The 19,093-nt window shown below is 40.9% G+C and overlaps 1 protein-coding gene across 1 annotated transcript; it reads left to right on the top strand.

The window, feature by feature from the left end:
* The first annotated feature begins 12,769 nt into the window (after positions 1-12,769).
* On the top strand, positions 12,770-17,254 carry LOC109906354 (putative ferric-chelate reductase 1). The gene is made up of 7 exons (XM_020504028.2): positions 12,770-12,932; positions 14,098-14,366; positions 14,629-14,820; positions 14,965-15,060; positions 15,410-15,551; positions 15,731-15,895; positions 16,203-17,254. Exons 2-7 carry the CDS (start codon positions 14,100-14,102, stop codon positions 16,244-16,246), a joined length of 906 nt encoding a protein of 301 aa, XP_020359617.1. The 5' UTR covers positions 12,770-12,932; positions 14,098-14,099; the 3' UTR covers positions 16,247-17,254.
* Positions 17,255-19,093: the final 1,839 nt, after the last annotated feature.

Below are 19,093 nucleotides of genomic sequence, written 5' to 3'. Positions count from 1 at the left end.
AGCACTTTGAGATATCAGCTGATGTACGAAGGGCTATATAAATAAATTTGATTTGATTTGATTTGATTTGGTACCAGAATGATCAGAATGACGCAAACAAACACAAACTGTCACCTCGTCAACAAGCTCACTGTCAACAGAATCTAGGGTGTAATTACCATTTGTCGTTGGCACGTCAGAGGCTAATCGTTGTATCGATAATACGAGAAACTATCAGAGGCCTGTCAGACAAAAAAATAAACTGACAGAGGAAAAGACGATGGAATGACAAATATGCCTTTGTAATAGTTATCATAGAGCAGTGAGAGGAATTTACTCTGGAGTGATAGATGAGCAAATATGTGAGATGGAGTACTGTTCAGGTGAGATGGGGACAGGTCTTGGTGAATAAGGTTGATACTGTAACTAACTGGTGGTGCTGCTTCCTTATTGAGAGTGATGCTTGAAAACATTAGAACGAAATGTTGCAAATTGACGATGACATCCACATAGATTTACATTCTGGAATATACGCTGAGGGTACAAAACCTTAAGAACACCTGCTCTTTCCAAGACAAAGACTGACCAGGTGAAAGCTATGATCCCTTATTGATGTCACTTGTTAAATCCACTCCAATCATTGTAAATGAAGGGGAGGAGACGGGTTAAAGAAGGATTTTTAAGCCTTGAGACAAGTGAGGCATGGGTTGTGTATGTGTGCCATAAAGAGGGTGAATGGGCAAGACAAAAGATTGAAGTGCTTTTGAACGGGGTATGGTAGGAGGTGCCAGGCACAGTGGTTTGTGTCAAGAAGTGCAACGCTGCTGGGTACTTCATGCTCAACAGTTTCCCATGTGTATCAAGAGCCTTGAAGTGTCCATGTCCTGACACATTGAGGCTGTTCTGAGGGCAAAAGGGGATGTGTTCCTAGTGTTTGGTATACTCTGTGTATATTATATTTTGTTTAACAACCAGTTTACTATGTTACATTAAGGCAGGGCTCTCCAACCCTGTTCCTGGAAAGCTGTCATCCTGTAGGTTTTTCACTACAACAGTAATCTAGCACACCCGATTCTAATAATTGGACGGTTGAGAAGCAGAACTGGTTTAGTTTCAACTTGGGTTGGATTGAAAACCTATAGGATGACAGCTCTCCAGGAACGGTTAGAGAGCACTGCACTAGAGGATAAACGTGTACAGAATATGTCCTAATATATCCTATATAGTCAGCCTGGACACATAAAACACATATAGGCCCCCTGCTCCAAATCTAAATAAAGAGAACTTTTAACAACCCTCAATTCCTGCTTTGCAGGGCACACCTTAACATCATCATCTTGGGTCAGTGCCAATGATTAACTCATACTCAGAGCTGAAGGGTAAACCTAACTTACAGGTGGAGCAGGTTTGACAGAAATTGGTTTAATTGACAAAAACATTTCTGGGATGATGATGTCATGAGAGTTGGAAATCACATGACTTTCCTTGGGCGGTGATTGTTTACCACATGATTCTGGTGCCATGAGATAGAAACAGCACTGAAGCTACAACCAATGAAATGTTAACTGTAAATCACCTGTAAATGTAAAGATAACCTGACACTCTCAGCCAAACAGAAGAAGACAGAAGACAGAGGTTCAATTAGTTATTACTTATTTGCAGTAGTATAAACTCTTTTTTGATCAAATGAGAGATGAAACAAAAGGTACAGGATAATGTAAATGTACAAAAATGAATAAAGGAATAAGACATTACTGTAACTTGTCAAGGAAGTTACAGAACTGAACAAAAACCTAAACGGAATGCTCTGGATCAACATGTACCACAGCATGTTCCAGTTCTCACCAATATCCAGCAACTTCACAGAGCCATTGAAGAGAGGGACAGCATTCCACATACCACCGTCAATAGCCTGACCAACTCTATGGGAAGGAGATGTGTTGCGCCGCATGAGGCGAATAGCGGTCATACCAGATACTGACTGACTGGTTTTCTGCTTCCCGCCCGTACTTCTTTTTACGGTATCTGTGACCAACAGATGAGTATCTGTATTCCCAGTCATTTGAAATCCATAGATTAGTGCCTAATGAAAATATTTCAATTGACTGATTTCCTTATATAAACTGTATCTCAGTAAAAACTTTAAAATGATTGCATATTGTGTTTATATTTTGGTTCATTATATATCTTACACATTTCTGAAACAAATATGTAACCTACATCATCAGAGCCAATGACAATACTGTATCTCCTATCCCTTTCATATCACTTCTATTTGTTGAGGTTGAATGAAAGCATGTGAACAATAAACTTGCCACCCAGAGCTCTATGTTCATGTCATCTGACCAGAGCACCGGTTCCAATCCAAGTGCCAATGTCGTTTAGTAAACTTCAGGTGTTTACATTTGTTGGATGACATGAAAATAGAGCACTTTGGCCACGCCCACTAGTGGAAGGTTTGGTGTTGAAATAAGGATGCATAAGCAGAAAAGTACCACATACCTACTGTAAAATGTGGTGGTGGATCTGTTGCCTCTGCCAGGAGGCTGAAACTTGGCCGCAAGTGGATCTTACATCAGGATTATAACCCCAAGCATACATCAAAATCCACAAAGAAATTGTTAATTGACCACAAAATCTACATTTTGCAATGGCCATCTCAGTCTCGGGACTTGAACCCCATTGAAAACCTGTATTTTGAATTGAAGAGGGCAGTCCATAGGCACATATGAAGGATATCAAGGATCTGGAAAGATTCTGTATGGAGGAATGGCCTAAGATTCCTCCCAATGGGTGTTCTCTAATCTCATTAAACATTGAAAGGTGTTTCCAATCATTTTGATGCATACATTTGCATAGCCTATACATACAGTAGACACAGTACGCATGTCATGGCAAAGATGGATAAAAAAGGCACCAATACAGGGATTGACATTAAAGGGGCAATCAGCAGTTGCTACATCCATTTTTTGACTTTTAAATATATTATTACCCATTTAATACTTGACGAATAGATCTTATAAATGCTTCATGAGCTTAGTTCAGCTGCCATACCACATCAGAACACAAAATATAAGCTTGTTTTACTCCAATGATTTTGAAACAAAGTAAATGCAAACAAACACTATATAGCTTCAAAACATGGTTAGTACTATCATTTTGATGTCATCGATGGTCAGTCCTTAGATCCAAAGCTCTGTGAATGAATTTGAGAGTGGTTACATTTCTCCAGCCCCATCCTTTAGCTTTTTATTGAAACTGGGGCGGGGAAGGCATATTGTTAATATTTTGTAAAGAAATAGCTTTTCAACATTTTAAGCTAAACATTCTGATCTGTTCCATCAGCCTTATTAATATATATGGCGTATACCTCTACTACTTTCATACGCATCGTGGGGATGAAGAAGTGGGTGTACAGCAGAGCCACTGAAAAATAAGTGGGTCTGCCCAGCGTAAACCTGCGTAAATCAAATCAAATCAAATTTATTTATATAGCCCTTCGTACATCAGCTGATATCTCAAAGTGCTGTACAGAAACCCAGCCTAAAACCCCAAACAGCAAGCAATGCAGGTGGAGAAGCACGGTGGCTAGGAAAAACTCCCTAGAAAGGCCAATACCTAGGAAGAAACCTAGAGAGGAACCAGGCTATGTGGGGTGGCCAGTCCTCTTCTGGCTGTGCCGGGTGGAGATTATAACAGAACATGGTCAAGATGTTCAATGTTCATAAATGACCAGCATGGTCGAATAATAATAAGGCAGAACAGTTGAAACTAGAGCAGCAGCACAGTCAGGTGGAAGTTGAAACTGGAGCAGCAGCATGGCCAGGTAGACTGGGGACAGCAAGGAGTCATCATGTCAGGTAGTCCTGGGGCATGGTCCTAGGGCTCAGGTCAGTTGAAACTGGAACAGCAGCATGGCCAGGTGGACTGGGGACAGCAAGGAGTCATCATGTCAGGTAGTCCTGGGGCATGGTCCTAGGGCTCAGGTCCTCCGAGAGAGAGAAAGAAAGAGAGAAGGAGAGAATTAGAGAACGCACACTTAGATTCACACAGGACACCGAATAGGACAGGAGAAGTACTCCAGATATAACAAACTGACCCCAGCCCCCCGACACATAAACTACTGCAGCATAAATACTGGAGGCTGAGACAGGAGGGGTCAGGAGACACTGTGGCGTATACCCTCCACTACACCACTGGTGCACAGCCTTACTTAAGAACCCACGAGTAGATCTCAGGAATACAGTTAATTACATGTAGAAGTCAGACAGGCAGACAGACTGATATAGGAAAGAAGTGGTGGTACCAGAATGATCAGAATGACGCAAACAAACACAAACTGTCACCTCGTCAACAAGCTCACTGTCAACAGAATCTAGGGTGTAATTACCATTTGTCGTTGGCACGTCAGAGGCTAATCGTTGTATCGATAATACGAGAAACTATCAGAGGCCTGTCAGACAAAAAAATTAACTGACAGAGGAAGAGACGATGGAATGACAAATACAGTGCCTTGCGAAAGTATTCGGCCCCCTTGAACTTTGCGACCTTTTGCCACATTTCAGGCTTCAAACATAAAAATATAAAACTGTATTTTTTTGTGAAGAATCAACAACAAGTGGGACACAATCATGAAGTGGAACGACATTTATTGGATATTTCAAACTTTTTTTAACAAATCAAAAACTGAAAAATTGGGCGTGCAAAATTATTCAGCCCCTTTACTTTCAGTGCAGCAAACTCTCTCCAGAAGTTCAGTGAGGATCTCTGAATGATCCAATGTTGACCTAAATGACTAATGATGATAAATACAATCCACTTGTGTGTAATCAAGTCTCTGTATAAATGCACCTGCACTGTGATAGTCTCAGAGGTCCGTTAAAAGAGCAGAGAGCATCATGAAGAACAAGGAACACACCAGGCAGGTCCGAGATACTGTTGTGAAGAAGTTTAAAGCTGGATTTGGATACAAAAAGATTTCCCAAGATTTAAACATCCCAAGGAGCACTGTGCAAGCGATAATATTGAAATGGAAGGAGTATCAGACCACTGCAAATCTACCAAGACCTGGCCGTCCTTCTAAACTTTCAGCTCATACAAGGAGAAGACTGATCAGAGATGCAGCCAAGAGGCCCATGATCACTCTGGATGAACTGCAGAGATCTACAGCTGAGGTGGGAGACTCTGTCCATAAGACAACAATCAGTCGTATATTGCACAAATCTGGCCTTTATGGAAGAGTGGCAAGAAGAAAGCCATTTCTTAAAGATATCCATAAAAAGTGTCGTTTAAAGTTTGCCACAAGCCACCTGGGAGACACACCAAACATGTGGAAGAAGGTGCTCTGGTCAGATGAAACCAAAATTGAACTTTTTGGCAACAATGCAAAACGTTATGTTTGGCGTAAAAGCAACACAGCTCATCACCCTGACCACACCATCCCCACTGTCAAACATGGTGGTGGCAGCATCATGATTTGGGCCTGCTTTTCTTCAGCAGGGACAGGGAAGATGGTTAAAATTGATGGGAAGATGGATGGAGCCAAATACAGGACCATTCTGGAAGAAAACCTGATGGAGTCTGCAAAAGACCTGAGACTGGGACGGAGATTTGTCTTCCAACAAGACAATGATCCAAAACATAAAGCAAAATCTACAATGGAATGGTTCAAAAATAAACATGTCCAGGTGTTAGAATGGCCAAGTCAAAGTCCAGACCTGAATCCAATCGAGAATCTGTGGAAAGAACTGAAAACTGCTGTTCACAAATGCTCTCCATCCAACCTCACTGAGCTCGAGCTGTTTTGCAAGGAGGAATGGGGAAAAATGTCAGTCTCTCGATGTGCAAAACTGATAGAGACATACCCCAAGCGACTTACAGCTGTAATCGCAGCAAAAGGTGGCGCTACAAAGTATTAACTTAAGGGGGCTGAATAATTTTGCACGCCCAATTTTTCAGTTTTTGATTTGTTAAAAAAGTTTGAAATATCCAATAAATGTCGTTCCACTTCATGATTGTGTTCCACTTGTTGATTCTTCACAAAAAAATACAGCTTTATATTTTTATGTTTGAAGCCTGAAATGTGGCAAAAGGTCGCAAAGTTCAAGGGGGCCGAATACTTTCGCAAGGCACTGTATGCCTTTGTAATAGTTATCATAGAGCAGTGAGAGGAATTTACTCTGGAGTGATAGATGAGCAAATATGTGAGATGGAGTACTGTTCAGGTGAGATGGGGACAGGTCTTGGTGAATAAGGTTGATACTGTAACTAACTGGTGGTGCTGCTTCCTTATTGAGAGTGATGCTTGAAAACATTAGAATGAAATGTTGCAAATTGACGATGACATCCACATAGATTTACATTCTGGAATATACGCTGAGGGTACAAAACCTTAAGAACACCTGCTCTTTCCAAGACATAGCCTGACCAGGTGAATCCAGGTGAAAGCTATGATCCCTTATTGATGTCACTTGTTAAATCCACTTCAATCATTGTAAATGAAGGAGACGGGTTAAAGAAGGATTTTTAAGCCTTGAGACAAGTGAGGCATGGGTTGTATATCTGTGCCATTCAGAGGGTAAATTATTATTTACCATCTACTATTCGTTCTATTCAGCACTTCAACACGAACTGTTTAGGCAATTGCATCTTGTATCCTTTGCTATTGGATTTAATGGTTAGTTAAAATGACAACTGGTGAGCCTATAATTGCCTGATGTATTGGTGACTAAATGAAACGTTCGAATGGTGTTTCACAGAAAACGTTGATTTTGCATGAATGACCCAGGGGTGAAAGATGTGTGAAACCCCAATGAATGCACAGTCAAAGATTATGAACATAAGAGCATTACTAGAGTTATCAGTTTAGAGTTTTGTACTTAGAGTTTTGAACATTCACCACATACTTGTGAAAATAGCACCAAAGAGATTGGAGAAAAATAAACGGTGTTTCGGATCAAAATTACACCCATTCCAAACAGCTAGACAGAGTTAAACCACCTCAGGCTGCCATTCTGTTTAAACAAATGGAATGCACACTCCTCTTCCTTGAAGAGAGAGAGTCAATATGTATTATTTTAGTTTGACATTTACATGTACAAGCTGACGTTGTGTGTGTGTGTCTGTGTACTTGGGCCTGTGGGACTTTCGTCAGAAAATTAACATTGAAATTAAGAGAGAAGGGGAGAGAGAGAGGGAGCGAGAGAGAGAGAGAGAGAGAGAGAGAGAGAGAGAGAGAGAGAGAGAGAGAGAGAAGCGGAGAGAGGGAGCGAGAGAGAGAGAGAGAGAAGCGGAGAGAGGGAGCGAGAGAGAGAGAGAGAGAAGCGGAGAGAGAGGGAGCGAGAGAGAGAGAGAGAGAGAGAGAGAGAGAGAGAGAGAAGGGGAGAGAGGGAGAGAGAGAGGGAGCGAGAGAGAGAGAGAGAGAGAAGGGGAGAGAGAGGGAGCGAGAGAGAGAGAAAGAGAAGGGGAGAGAGAGGGAGCGAGAGAGAGAGAGAGAGAGGACTAGGTCACCTTTAATTGTTGTGGTGAAACTTGATTCATTGTTAAGGACCCTGTCATGTTGCTGAACCGGTGGGACAGTATTTGTGTGGGGCATCAGAAGATCTAAACACCCAGCACCTCTGTCTCAACTACTATCCACCTTAGCCTGGTGGCCGGATCTGTTTGTGCTTTGAACAACTCTTACGAAATACTTGTGATCCAGCAGTCGGTTAAGAACCAGGCTAAAGTATATCCAACTTATGGCATACACACACTGGTTTATTACATCGTTTTTTTTTTTACAATAATCTTGTAATAGTTTTGGGTCCACCCAAGCTGGATGGCCAAGAATTACATGAATTAATTCAGACCTGTACAGAAACTATATGAACACACCAAGAAATGCCAAAGCTCTATCCTGCCTGTCAGCATACCTGTTTATTTATTTCACCTTTATTTAACCAGGTAGGCCAGTTGAGAACAAGTTCTCATTTACAACTGCGACTTGGCCAAGATAAAGCAAAGCAGTGTGACACAAACAACAACACAGAGTTACACATGGAATAAACAAACATACAGTCATTAACACAATAGAAGAAAAAAAAGTTTTGCCCACAAATTTTCTATAGGATTGAGTTCAGGGCTTTGTGATGGCCACTCAAATACATTGGAAGTATGCGTGGGGTCATTGTCCATTTGGAAGACCCATTTGCGAACAAGCTTTAACTTCCTGACTGATGTCTTGAGACGTTGCCTCCATATATCCACATAATTTTCCTTTCCTCATGATGCCATCTATTTCGTGAAGTGCACCAGTCCCTCCTGCAGCAAAGCACCCCCAAAACATGATGCTGCCACCCCCGTGCTTCACGGTTGGGATGGTGTTCTTCAGCTTGCAAGTCTCCCCCTTTTTCCTCCAAATATTACAATGGTCATTATGTCCAAACAGTTCTATTTTTGTTTCATCAGACCAGAGGACACTTCTCCAAAAACTACGATCATTGTCCCCATGTGCAGTTGCAAACCGTAGTCTGGCTTTTTTACGGCGGTTTTAGAGCAGTGGATTCTTCCTTGCTGAGCGGCCTTTCAGGTTATGTTGATGTAGGACTCGTTTTACTGTGGATATAGATACTTTTGTACCCGTTTCCTCCAGCATCTTCACAAGGTCCTTTGCTGTTGTTCTGGGATTGATTTGCACTTTTCACACCAAATTGCGTTCATCTCTAGGAGACAGAACAACGCGTGTCCTTCCTGAGCGGTATGACAGCTGCCTGGTTCCATGGTGTGTCACATTCTGACCTCCTTTTTTATGTCTTTGTGTTAGGTTGGTCAGGGCGTGAGATGGGGTGGGTAGTCTAGTTTCTTTTTTCTATGTTGTTATATTTCTATGTGTTTGGCCTAGTATGGTTCTCAATCAGAGGCAGGTGTCGTTCGTTGTCTCTGATTGAGAATCATACTTAGGTAGTCTGTTTTCCCCATTTTGGTTGTGGGTGTTTAATTTCTGTTTAGTGTCTGTTCACCTGGCAGAACTGTTTCGCTTTGTCTTCGTTGTTATTTTGTGTAGTGTCCAGTTTTTTCAATTAAAATATGACGAACACTTACGACGCTGTATTTTGGTCCTCCTCTCCCTTCACCAACGAGAATCGTTACATGGTGTTTATACTTGCGTACTATTGTTTGTACAGATGAACGTGGTAACTTCAGGCATTTGGAAACTGCTCCCAAGGATGAACCAGACTTGTGGATGTCTACGATTTTTTTTCTGAGGTCTTGACTGATTTCATTTGATTTTCCAATGATGTCAAGCAAAGAGGCACTGAGTTTGAAGTTAGGCCTTTAAATACATCCACAGGTACACCTCCAATTGACTCAAATGATGTCAACTGGCCTATCAGAAGCTTCTAAAGCCATGACATAATTTTCTTGAATTTTCCAAGCTGTTTAAAGTCACAGTCAACTTAGTGTATGTAAACTTCTGACCCACTGGAATAGTGATACAGTGAGTTATAAGTGAAATAATCTGTCTGGAAATTACTTGTGTCGTGCACAAAGAAGACGCCCTAACCGACTTGCCGCACTGAAGTTTAATAAAACAGCCCCCACAATCTTTTTATCATCATCATTTCTCTCACTGTAATGGGATACGGTGCCATTTGGGACACAATCTATAGGCGATCCGTGATAGTTTCTCAATATGATGAGCATGAGGGCTTTCCCCTTATATACAAACATGTAAATGGTTGTTGACATAATATGCTGCTATGCTGACAGTATCTCGTCTTTTTGTAAAATGTCACCAGAAACCTCTTTAGTTGAAAGCTTTCCTTCTACAAGGATGGAGAAGTTGTTTTCTGAGACAGAGGCAAAAGCAGAGGCAGCAGTGTTTTAGCCATGTCTCGTCAAAGTTTAGGTCTTCAGTGTCAATAGAAAGTTAGGGCCTTGGGAAATGTAACAGTGGGTGTGGTCTGTCAGGTAAGAACAGCAGGTGAGTTTGGTGTCGTCTTCCTATTAAGTAGTAAAGTAGTGCCAGAGTACCTGAACCAGCCAGACAGGATCCAGATACTGGCAGAGAAAATCAGGTGTGGCATCTTTAACCGTCAGCAGTCTCATACCTGTGACTTAAAACCAAGGCGTGTGTGTTTCTGTGTGCGTGCACGTTTGTGCGTGCACGTTCGCCAATACATTTCAAGATCATGAGACTTCAGGTGTGTGTGTGAGTCATATAAATCTGCCAACGTTCCACAGTGTCCAAGTTTATTGCAGCCCTGAATGATTTATTCCTTCACGTCTTCCATCGTCAATCTGTATGTAATTGTGTAAGTGAGAAGAGGAGGAGGGGAGGGGAGAGAAGGGGAAGAAGAGAGGAGAGGGGAATGTGTGTTCCACCACATTGATTGAACAAACCCAACCCTCTCAGGAATGTATCTGAACTAGGCCTTGGGTTCTTGTTGTATGGACTGTTATTACGCAGTACTTCACTCCCTATTTGACTTCTGATCTAACCTTATTTCCTCTCCCTATTCCTATCTGCTTAATTCATAACCATTACCTCACAGCTCTCTCATACCATCACACTTTATCAGTCATACTATCACACAACGTCAAACCATCACACTTTATGAGTTATACCATCACACTTTATCACTCATACCATCACACTTTATCACTCAAACCATCACACTTTATGAGTTATACTATCAAACACTCATTCCATTACACTTTATCAGTCATACTATCACACTTTATGAGTTATACCATCACACTTTATCACTCATTCCATTACACTTTATGAGTTATACTATCAAACACTCATTCCATTACACTTTATCAGTCATACTATCACACTTTATGAGTTATACCATCACACTTTATCACTCATTCCATCACACTTTATGAGTTATACCGTCACGCATTATCAGTCATACTATTACACACCATCATACCATCACACTTTATCAGACTTACCATCACACTTTATCAGTCATACTATCACACAACGTCAAACCATCACACTTTATGAGTTATACCATCACACTTTATCACTCATACCATCACACTTTATCACTCAAACCATCACACTTTATGAGTTATACTATCAAACACTCATTCCATTACACTTTATCAGTCATACTATCACACTTTATCAGTCATACCGTCACGCATTATCAGTCATACTATTACACACCATCATACCATCACACTTTATCAGACTTACCATCACACTTTATCAGTCATACCATCACACTTTATCAGTCATACCATCACACTTTATCAGACTTACCATCACACTTTATCAGTCATACCATCACACTTTATCAGTGTCAATGATTGATAAACTGTGATGGTCTGACGGTGTATGATAGTATGACTGATAAAGTGTGATGGTATGACTGATAATGCGTGACGGTATGACTGATAAAGTGTGATGGTATGAGAGAACCGTCACGCATTATCAGTCATACTATTACACACATCATACCATTACGCTTTATCTATCACGTCCAATAACACACTACTTAATCAGGAAGTAGTCATGTGTGTGTGTGTTGTTTGTCTGTGTTGATGTGCATGGTCTGTGGTGAGTTCGTTTACACTATGGTATGTCTATATACGCATCAGTATTTTTGGGAGCCTGTACACGTAACACAACTAATGTCACAACAGCAGATTAAAAGTCATAACATATCTGTGTGAACATTAGTTTGTTTGTAAGCATGTATGTATGCATGTGCTCATTGTCTGTATTGTCATTTAAATGTGTTTACTAATCTGCCCATGGACTGCAGTTGAAAATTAGCCATCTGACTAAAACAAGCACTTTTATAGAAATTACTATTAATGTGCACTGTCCCTTTAAAAACTAGTTCTGTGCGTGTGTGTGTTACTGACAATCAATCCCATTGCAGTTATCGGCTCCATTGTCTGTAACAGTGACCTGTCGTTGTTAATGGCTATGTCCTGACAACTTCACCTTCTCTCCATTACAACAGCCACTCACTTTCACTCCCATCTGATTCTCAAATGAGTGAATCAACACTCCCATTCCCTTACAACACCAGGGTGGGGCAATATAATCCATGACAGTATAGAATAATTATATAATATCCATTTTACAAATATTTAGCATTTCATAATACACACACTACTTGGTTCATAATATTGCACTTTCTATATCTGGCTTGTTAATGAAAATAGGACATCCATATCTTAAACTTCTGTCATCTCCAGAAACATTTTTCAATTTTAACTATAGCTAGTATGTCATTTTTTTTATTCATCAAAACTCGTATCTAAGATCAAGATTGAATTCAAAACACTGCCTGCCCTCATCCACTGTGTGAGGCTCAACTCAGCTAGATCAAACAAACAGAGAAAGAATCACGTGTTACTTGAGTTGGACAGGTGTGAATGACGCCATGTTATGACCCCGGGAAGAATCACAGAATAAGTCAAGAGAAAATGATTAAATGTCGTTTGACTTTAAATGTGGATTATATTTAGTCCTAAATTATATTTTGCAAATAGTATTGCCTGTAGTCGCCAGCATATTTAATACAGATATAAGTGAATGGAAGCAATTGGAGCCAGGAAGATGGGTCTTTGGGAAAAGGCAGCAATGACTGGACACAATCTATTGTCGGAGGTCAGGAGTAAGCTTAAAAACATCATTCTTTCCATTGAGTGTCGCCGCCAGTTCACCCCTCCCCCGGGAGCCTAGGTACGTGTCACACGTACCTGCATGCTATTATGAACCCCCCCCCCCCCCCAAAAAAGCAGGTTTCTCCATATGTTGTCCCTCCCCTCGCGAGTGCTGTTTTAAATAGCGAGAGAGAGCTCAGCTGTGACATCGACACAAAGACACTTGTTGAGAGCATCTCCTCCGGCTCACCTTGCAGTCACGCTAAGGACAACTTGTTCAAGGAGAACCACGACGCTATTTTCCTTCAAGAAACCTTCAAGTCACGAAATTACAGGTAACGTTTCCATCTCTTTTATCTGATGATGACCATATAAAAAAACTCGATGTATTTGTTTTTAACGTTTTTTTTTTTACGTTTCACTGCATGATGGCATTTTCAACAATGACATAATGGCTATTATTTTCAGCTATTGGCTTGATTAATGGTTAGCCAACACTATTTGGAATACGGACGTTGGTTTTTGTCTAATTTAATTAAGGGATCTACTAATTAACAGTGGTGGAAAAAGTACCCAATTGACATATTTGACTAAAAGTAAAGATACCTTAATAGAAAAGTCACAGTAAAAGTCTAAAAGTATTTGGTTTTAAATATACTTAAGTATGTATTTACAAAAATATACTTAGATGTCAAAAGTAAAACAAATCATTTCAAATTCATTATTTTAAGCAAACCAGATGGTAAAATTGTCTTGTTTTTTACATTTATTTGTGGATAGCCAGGGGTACACTCAGACATAATTTACATACGAAGCATTTGTGTTTTGTGAGTCGGCCAGATCAGAGGCAGTAGGGACGACAAAGAATGTTCTCTTGATAAGTGCGTGAATTGGATCATTTTCATGTCCTGCTAAGCATTCAACATTTATTTTTGGGTGTCAGGGAAAATGTATGGAGTAAAAATAACATTTTATTTAGTAATTTAGGCTAGTGAAGTAAAAGTTGTGAAAAATATAAATAGTAAAGTACAGATTCCCCGCAAAATTACTTAATTAGTACTTTAAACTAGTTGTAGTATTTAAGTACTTTACACCACTGCCAATTAATATTGTAAATAAAACAATTCTGGTCTATTTTAATTCAACAGTGTTACCCATTCACTATGCAATGTTTTGCTGTCTAGTACACCACCATGAATGAATGACCAATTACCACAATAATATTAGGCCTATGTTTATTCACAGGTATTTTAAATCTATTTATTCACGCTGGTACGATAGTTTCCTATTCCCATTGATACAACTCAAAGCTTTTGAAATAAGCTTGTATCATCGACAACATGTGCGAGCATGTATATGAAGTATAAGCATGATAGTGCAATGCATCTGACTGTTGATGATTACATTTGTAAATATTGAATTGTATTGATCTTTAACAAATACATTATTAGTAGTAGTAGGAGTACATCCTAACCATCTGGATCTCCATTACTCTATCAGGAATGGACAATAGCAGCAGACTGATGTTCGCAGTCGTCATGGTAATGGCGTACATGGTGATGGGAGCCCAGACCCAGAACTCCACAGTGGCCCCGAACGTCACTATGGCAGCTAATGTTACTACTACAGGACCCAACATAACAACGAACCTTAGCACAACACATTCCCCGGGCGTCAACATCACAATCAATGGTACCATGGCACCCAACACAACAATGTCTCCGACGGCTGTGGTACCTGTTGTCAACACTATCATCACAGCTCTCACGGTGAGTTGCCTAAACTATATGTCTCACTCGGTCTCCCAGAGTCTAGAAAAAGGAAGCACACATTTCTTCTCAATCTCTCAGTTTTTCCTTTCAACGAATTATCTCTCTCTCTCTCTCTCTCTCTCTGATAAACTTCACACACTGCCATGGAAACTGTAAGCAGATTTAGCAAAAGTGCCGGTTTGGGAGTTTCATTTGCACTCATATGCTACACTATTTCCAAAGAAATGACAGCAACTAATGATGAACTCTTCATACACAGGTAAACATCTCAATGACAGAATGTGGAAAGACTCAGCTCTGTGCTGCTCAGCCGGAAAACTGTGATCCGGCCGTGGCTGGGTCCTGTTTCTTCGTCTCCACCCAGCAGTCCTCGGGACAGACTTTCTCCTTCCAGCTACGAGGAGTGTCCAGTGGCTACATCGCTGTAGGCTTGTCCACAAACTCCACACTGGTATGGAAAACTGCCTTCAGAATTACTATACTTTTTACAAAACAAGGGAGTTGGTGTTGGGTTATTGACATTGGGAAGAAATGGCTAAAATGAATACTTTTTAAAGGATTATTTATTTGAATTCATCCTCTCTCTCCTCTACAGGATGGTAACGCCACCATCTATGTGTGCGCCAACAACAACGGCAACGTGAATTTCTTCACCGCTCTCCTCGACAAAGGAAATCTGACCACCAACACAGTGAGTTGGACCAATCAGAACACAGTGTTTCATTTGTGACTTTCTGGAATAATTTTCAGGGTGTGGTTTGATTCCAGGCAAATTCAGGAAGTTCACTATATTCAATCAGTGAGTTGAGGTAGACAAGATAGAGAACAAAAGTATGAGTATTCCATATGAATTCCATATATTCTTGGTGGTCATAGATGTTGGATATGACCTCAATTCTGACTCTTATTCCCTGCATATACACTTGGGTGCCATTTTGGACAGTGTCTGGGAGAGTAACAGGGTACCTGACTAATACTACACTGTAGGCCTACTGACATTTGACTAATGGTAATTGTGGTAAAACCGTTGTGTTGGGTAGCTGCCTGTGAACTCTGTGAAGGGCTCAGTCAACGGTCAGACCATCCAGTGCACCTTCTCTGCTACTGTCCCCAACGCTACGGCCACCCGGAGCATCGACACCAGCTTCTACCTCTCCATCTTCAATGGATCCTTTATTAACGGTGAGGCACTCATCCATACACGCTCCTGGTGAAGTTTCCCTTAGGTACAGATCTAGGATCAGCTCCCCCTACCCCAATCCTCACCTTAACAACTACTGGAGGAAATGCTAAACTGACCTCGGAACAGCATATAGGGGTCCGTCTTCAACTCTTTCTCTCTCGTTGTTCTCCTCCCTCAGGAATACTGGGTCGTCCAAATGTTGTCCTGCTCAGTAGTAAAGCAGTGGACCTGTCCAACCCCCAAAATGCTGTGACCAACTCTTTGAACATCATCACCACCACTACTGCTGCTCCCTCCACCACCTCCAGCCACGCCTTTGGCCTGCAGCACACCCTGTCTCAAGGTAATAACCACATAAGAAGCGCCACTAACACTTTGTAATAGTAACATGATTAGGTATTCAACTATTTATAAAGAATGTTTCATTATTCACTTAAGCATTGAAAGCAAATGATGAATAAATGAATAATTATTTATTACGCATGTATATGACTATTCATAACGTAATTCATGGAAGTTATTATAAAGTGTTACCGTAGTAACTAATATAATCCCGTATTACCTAGAGTAGACAACCAATATGAAAGGCTATATAATTTCCCCTCTCTCTCTCTCTCTGTTTCTCTACTACTTCTCTCTCGCCTCCATAGCTCTTCTGATCCTGCTAGGTGTACTAGGTATGATGATGCTGTAATGCAGGTCTGAAGGTGAAGCACCATGCAATCAGGAATCCTGTCTCCTTCCCTTTCTCACCTTGGCCAGGGTGCATCCCTAAATGGCACCCTATTCCCTAAATACTACTGTACCTTCACTATGTAGGGAATAGGGTGCAATTCTGGACTCAATCTGGTAACAGAACAAAGGACCATCTGAAGTTATATGCAATCATGTTTTTCCACATACTCAATAAAACACCTAGTTGTGGGTAGTAAGACATTAACCAACAGAATGAACCCAGTGATTAAAGGCCAAGTACTAACATTTTGTGTTGATAGACAATACCGTTCATTCAAATTCATTCATCATCTCCAGCAACGTTCCCAACATCAACACTTAACTTCTATCTTGTTGACTACAAAACATAGAAGCCGCCATTTTAATATATGTTGATGTTGGAGTATTGCTGGAGATGAAGATGAACTGTCCCTTTAAGAAATAACTGGGTGTAGAAACAGATCCCCCATATCTGTACTGTATACCCCCATGTCATCCCCTACATGTAACTAATTTATTTGTGACAGAGGAAGTCATTTTATAATTCTGTATTTGCTGATGTCCTGTTATGAAGGAAGACTTACGTTTGTCTGTGTTTCTTAGTGGATGTGTGTGAGTGAGAGTGACTTTGTGTAAAATTTGTCTAGTGATGAGAGTCCACACACATACCCACGCTTGGGACAGACGTCAATTCAACATCTACTGCGTTCCACATCGGTTCAAAGGCATTTAATTGAAATAACATGGAAACGTTGGTTCAACCAGAGAACTGCCCAGTGGGCCGTAGATTAAGTCATAAAGGCTGCATTTAGACAGGCAGACAAGTTTATACTTTTTCCAATATTTGGTCTTATGAACAATAACATCAGTTATTTTTCATAGCTGATCAGAAGACCAATTTGTGTGTGTGTGTGTGTACACTATGAAGCCACTAGATGGTGAACTGTTCTACCTGACTACCCTTTTAAATTAAATATTTGCAATACAATCATGTTTTATTATCTTTCATGGGCATATTTTTATTGAATCTATTGACACTAAAAACCGAAAACTTTTAACATACATGCAAAATCTGACACGGCTCAACTAGGGCCGCAGGTAGCCAAGCGGTAAAGAGCGTTGTGCCAGTAACTAAAAAGGTTGCTGGTTTGAATCCCTGATCCGACAAGATGAAGAATCTGATGTGTCCTCGATTAGGCAAGGCACTTAAATCGAGTTCCGTATAACAAAGTCTGCTAAATGGCTATCATTTAATGTAACCCTTTAGGTACAGATCTAGGATCAGCTCCCCCTACCCCAATCCTCACCTTAACAATTACTGGAGGAAATGCTAAACTGACCTCGGAAACAGCATATAGGGGTCCGTCTTCAACTCTTTCTCTCTCATTGTTCTCCTCCCTCAGGAATACTGGGTCATCCAAATTTTGTCCTGCTCAGTAATAAAGCAGTGGACCTGTCCAACCCCAAGTCCACAATGACCACAGTTTACAATGACCATAGTGTACAATAACCACAGAGCACAATGACCACAGTCCACAATGACTACAGTGTACAATAACCACAGTCCACAATGACTATAGTGTACAATAACCACAGAGCACAATGACCACAGTCCACAATGACCACAATCCACAATGACTACAGTGTACAATAACCACAGTCCACATTGACCACAGTCCACAATGACCACAGAGCACAATGACCACTGTGTACAAAGACCCGTGTTCAATACCCATCATGTACAATGACCACAGTCCACAATATACACAGTGTACAATGGCCACAGTCTACAATGACCACAGTCCACAATGACCAGTGTACAATTACCACACCGTACAATGACCACAGTCCACAATGATCACAGTGTACAATGACCACAGTCCACAATGACCACAGTCCACAATGACCACAGTCCACAATGACCACACTGCACAATGACCACAGTGTATAATGACCACACTGCACAAGGACCACAGTGTACAGTGACCAGTGTATAATGACCACACTGCACAATGACCATAGTCCACAATGACCACAGTCCACAATGACCACAGTCCACAATGACCACAGTCCACGATGACCACAGTCCACAATGACCACAGTCCACAATGACCACAGTCCACAATGACCACAGTCCACGATGACCACAGTCCACAATGACCACAGTCCACAATGACCACACTGCACAATGACCACAGTGTACAATGACCACAGTGTACAATGACCACAGTAAGTGAAAAATGAACAAAAGTCGACTTCACTCACCGTGAAAAAGGGGTTTCCTACAGCTTGAGGAAACCTGACTGGAGAGGCCTGTCAAAAGTGTGATGGAGGGAGAGCCAAGATCACCTGCAGGAGAAGAACAAGGAAACACGTTTTGGAAAAATCCACAATCTTTCAGTCACAGTACACTTCCTCTTTCTTAGGTGTCTCTGTGTGTGTGTGCGTGTGTATGTGTGTGCGTGTTTATGTGTGTGAGTGTGTGGGCATTCATCTTTTCCTACCTTGCCAAGACTACAATGGAAGGACTAAAATGTCCTGACAATTCACCCGAGTGTGTGTGTGTGTGTGTGTGTGTGCGTGCGTGCGTGCGTATGTGCACGCTTGTGTACGAGCACTCTTGCATTATGCAAAAACAGTTGTGTTATCATAGTCAGCAAATGTACATTTTAAATAGAATTTTATCGTAGAACTAAAAGCATTTATTTAAGAAGACGCACTGATCAGGGATGATGAAGTTCAATTGGAGTATTTTTATATAAGGATCATAAGCAAGTTCTTTGTCCGTTACCTCCAGCTGAAAGAAAAGTATGAAATAATCAAACTA

The sequence above is a fragment of the Oncorhynchus kisutch genome, linkage group LG16, assembly GCF_002021735.2.
Source record: "Oncorhynchus kisutch isolate 150728-3 linkage group LG16, Okis_V2, whole genome shotgun sequence".
Lineage (NCBI taxonomy): Eukaryota > Metazoa > Chordata > Actinopteri > Salmoniformes > Salmonidae > Oncorhynchus > Oncorhynchus kisutch.
This window is presented reverse-complemented; position numbering and strand designations above follow the sequence as displayed.

Excerpts from the sequence above, each read along its gene's own strand:
- LOC109906354 (XM_020504028.2), top strand. The coding sequence starts at position 14,100 with ATGGACAATAGCAGCAGACTGATGTTCGCAGTCGTCATGGTAATGGCG. Across the intron at positions 14,367-14,628 it reads CTATCATCACAGCTCTCACG|GTAAACATCTCAATGACAGA; the intron begins GTGAGTTGCCTA and ends CTTCATACACAG. Across the intron at positions 14,821-14,964 it reads TGTCCACAAACTCCACACTG|GATGGTAACGCCACCATCTA; the intron begins GTATGGAAAACT and ends TCTCCTCTACAG.